General features: G+C 38.1%; 1 protein-coding gene across 3 annotated transcripts in view; it reads right to left on the bottom strand.

The window, feature by feature from the left end:
* LOC108248598 overlaps window positions 1–2,105 on the bottom strand; it is a 50,641-nt gene that overhangs the window by 27,133 nt on the left and 21,403 nt on the right. For all 3 annotated transcript variants that reach the window (XM_037976668.1, XM_037976670.1, XM_037976669.1), the window contains 3 exons: window positions 1,356–1,490; window positions 533–571; window positions 297–437 (listed from right to left, as the gene is read on the bottom strand). In XM_037976668.1, the coding sequence (XP_037832596.1) occupies window positions 297–437; window positions 533–571; window positions 1,356–1,490 (315 nt within the window). The remainder of the gene's footprint in view (window positions 1–296; window positions 438–532; window positions 572–1,355; window positions 1,491–2,105) is intronic.

Here is a 2,105-nt window from a genome sequence, read left to right as displayed (position 1 = left end):
GTGACCATAGATGAGGGTAGGAACGTAGATCGACCGGTAAATCGAGAGCTTCGCCTTTTGACTCAGCTCTCTCTTCACCACGACAGACCGGTGCAGCGCCTCGGTCAGCATTAGAAGCAAAATGGCTCCATTAAAGCTCACCGGCTTTTCCACATCAACAACTTCTGACCAATCACACGGCACAGAAGCAGCAGATGAAGCTGCTACGAGAACAAAATGACGCAACGACGTGACTGAGAGCCGACTTTCTGACTTCTCGTGGAGGACGATGGCGGGCTGGCGTTGCCTCGTCGTACCCTGTTGGCGAGCGGCAGGAAGTTGACAAAACAACCCAAAGACGCTACTTCTTCCATGACCCTCTTGACGAGGTCCATGCTGGTTTCAGAGAGCTCCACACAAAGCAGCCGCTTCTCCAGGAACTGCAGCTCCGGGACGTGCTGAAAATAAAAAAACACCAACGGTTCGTGTTAAAGAGGCTCATTTTACAGATCGGCTGCAGATTATTTTTATTTTGTTTTTATTAACGACTCACAGCGTTGCTCCACTTCATGAAGGTTCTGTACATGACCTCCTGCAAACAAAACAACATTTTATCCTCACATATACAAAAAAACAATATCTGGTGGAGACGTTGTTGCAAACTTTTGAAAAATGTGAAAATTTAGAAATTAAAAAGAAAAAAACAACTTTCATTAAAGCACATTTTTACCCAAAACAAGCTGTATTTAATGTAAATGTTTAAACATCTGTACATTTTTTAAAAAGGTTTTAAACCAAAATGAATAATAAAATCCATTAGATGCTGTATTTTAATTAAAGTAAAGTAAAACAGAAATCAAATCAAAGAAAAGTCTTAGTTTGACTTTTATTTACCAAACAATCAATCAAATTAATTAACTGGGAGACATTTTTAGGCCAAATATACATTTAAAACGTTACAAATATTTTTGTTTTCTGACCAAGTAGCACCAGGATGGCAGAAAATATGATGTCAGAAGCAAAAAAAAGCTGGAAATCATTTTCATAATGAAGGTTTTTAAGAGTAAATTACTCTTTAAATAATGCAGGATAAACCTGAACACACCTTAAATACATAAAATAATGTATTACAGTATTATTATATATAAACAATATTTTCCTAAGAGAAGTTTGTGTAGTTTAGAGCTTGTGTTATGATGTATTAAAATGTTTTTTTTATCTTGATCTAATTGAACATTTTCACAGATCTGCACCATCGCCTGGTTTGAATCTTTACAGACAAGCTTTCAAACACTGAAGCGAACCGAAACCCGACTGTCGGAGCGCTGCAGCCCACAGAGTGCCACCGTCAGACGCTGTCCCCGCAGTTTTCGTACCTCGCTGGGTTCGTGGCGCATGTCCTGCAGGATGAAGTGGACTTGGAGGGCGGAGCTTCCGACGGAAAACGGCTTTTTGACGTGATCTCGAACGAAACTGCAGCACGCCTCCCGGTCGTAGAAATACACAAAGGCCTGAAGGTGAGGATCAGAAAGGAAAAAAAAAAAACACTCAGATGCATTTAAAGACAGTGGCTATTTATTACACATCATCTCTAATTCACTCAAACAATAAAAAAGGAGCAGACTCAGTTTAACATAGATGCTGTAGACTGAAGATTTTTTTATTTTCTTCACTTATTTTAAACCCGATACCTGAAGAACTAAGACAGATTTGGGGTATTTTAGTCTCTGCTAACAGGATTATTTATTATATCTAAGCTGAACAGAACGACCGCCAAATTAACTCAAACAAAAACAGCATCGTGTTGAAAACGTAAGATCAGCGAACACGCATATTCAGAAAAAAACCAAACCAACAAGCACAATCTCAAAAAACACTAAATTTACCAAATAAAACCACTGCAAAGGACAAAAAAACCCAGTTTGTATTCATGCTGGGGCTGAACGATATTAACCAATCCCTCCAGGATTTTGTGGGGCATTTTCCTAAAAGTTGCATTTTTTTTTTACTAAAATCAATAAACAACCATAACTTTTAATATATAAACCAAAATACTTCCTAGTTCTGTAAGATAATTCCCAACAAACATTGACATTCTCAAAAGGTGCTTTATTTGAGAACTTTGA

The sequence above is a fragment of the Kryptolebias marmoratus genome, linkage group LG7 (assembly GCF_001649575.2).
Source record: "Kryptolebias marmoratus isolate JLee-2015 linkage group LG7, ASM164957v2, whole genome shotgun sequence".
Classification (NCBI taxonomy): domain Eukaryota; kingdom Metazoa; phylum Chordata; class Actinopteri; order Cyprinodontiformes; family Rivulidae; genus Kryptolebias; species Kryptolebias marmoratus.
Note: the sequence above shows the minus strand (reverse complement) of the source record. Positions and strands in the feature narration are given on the sequence as shown.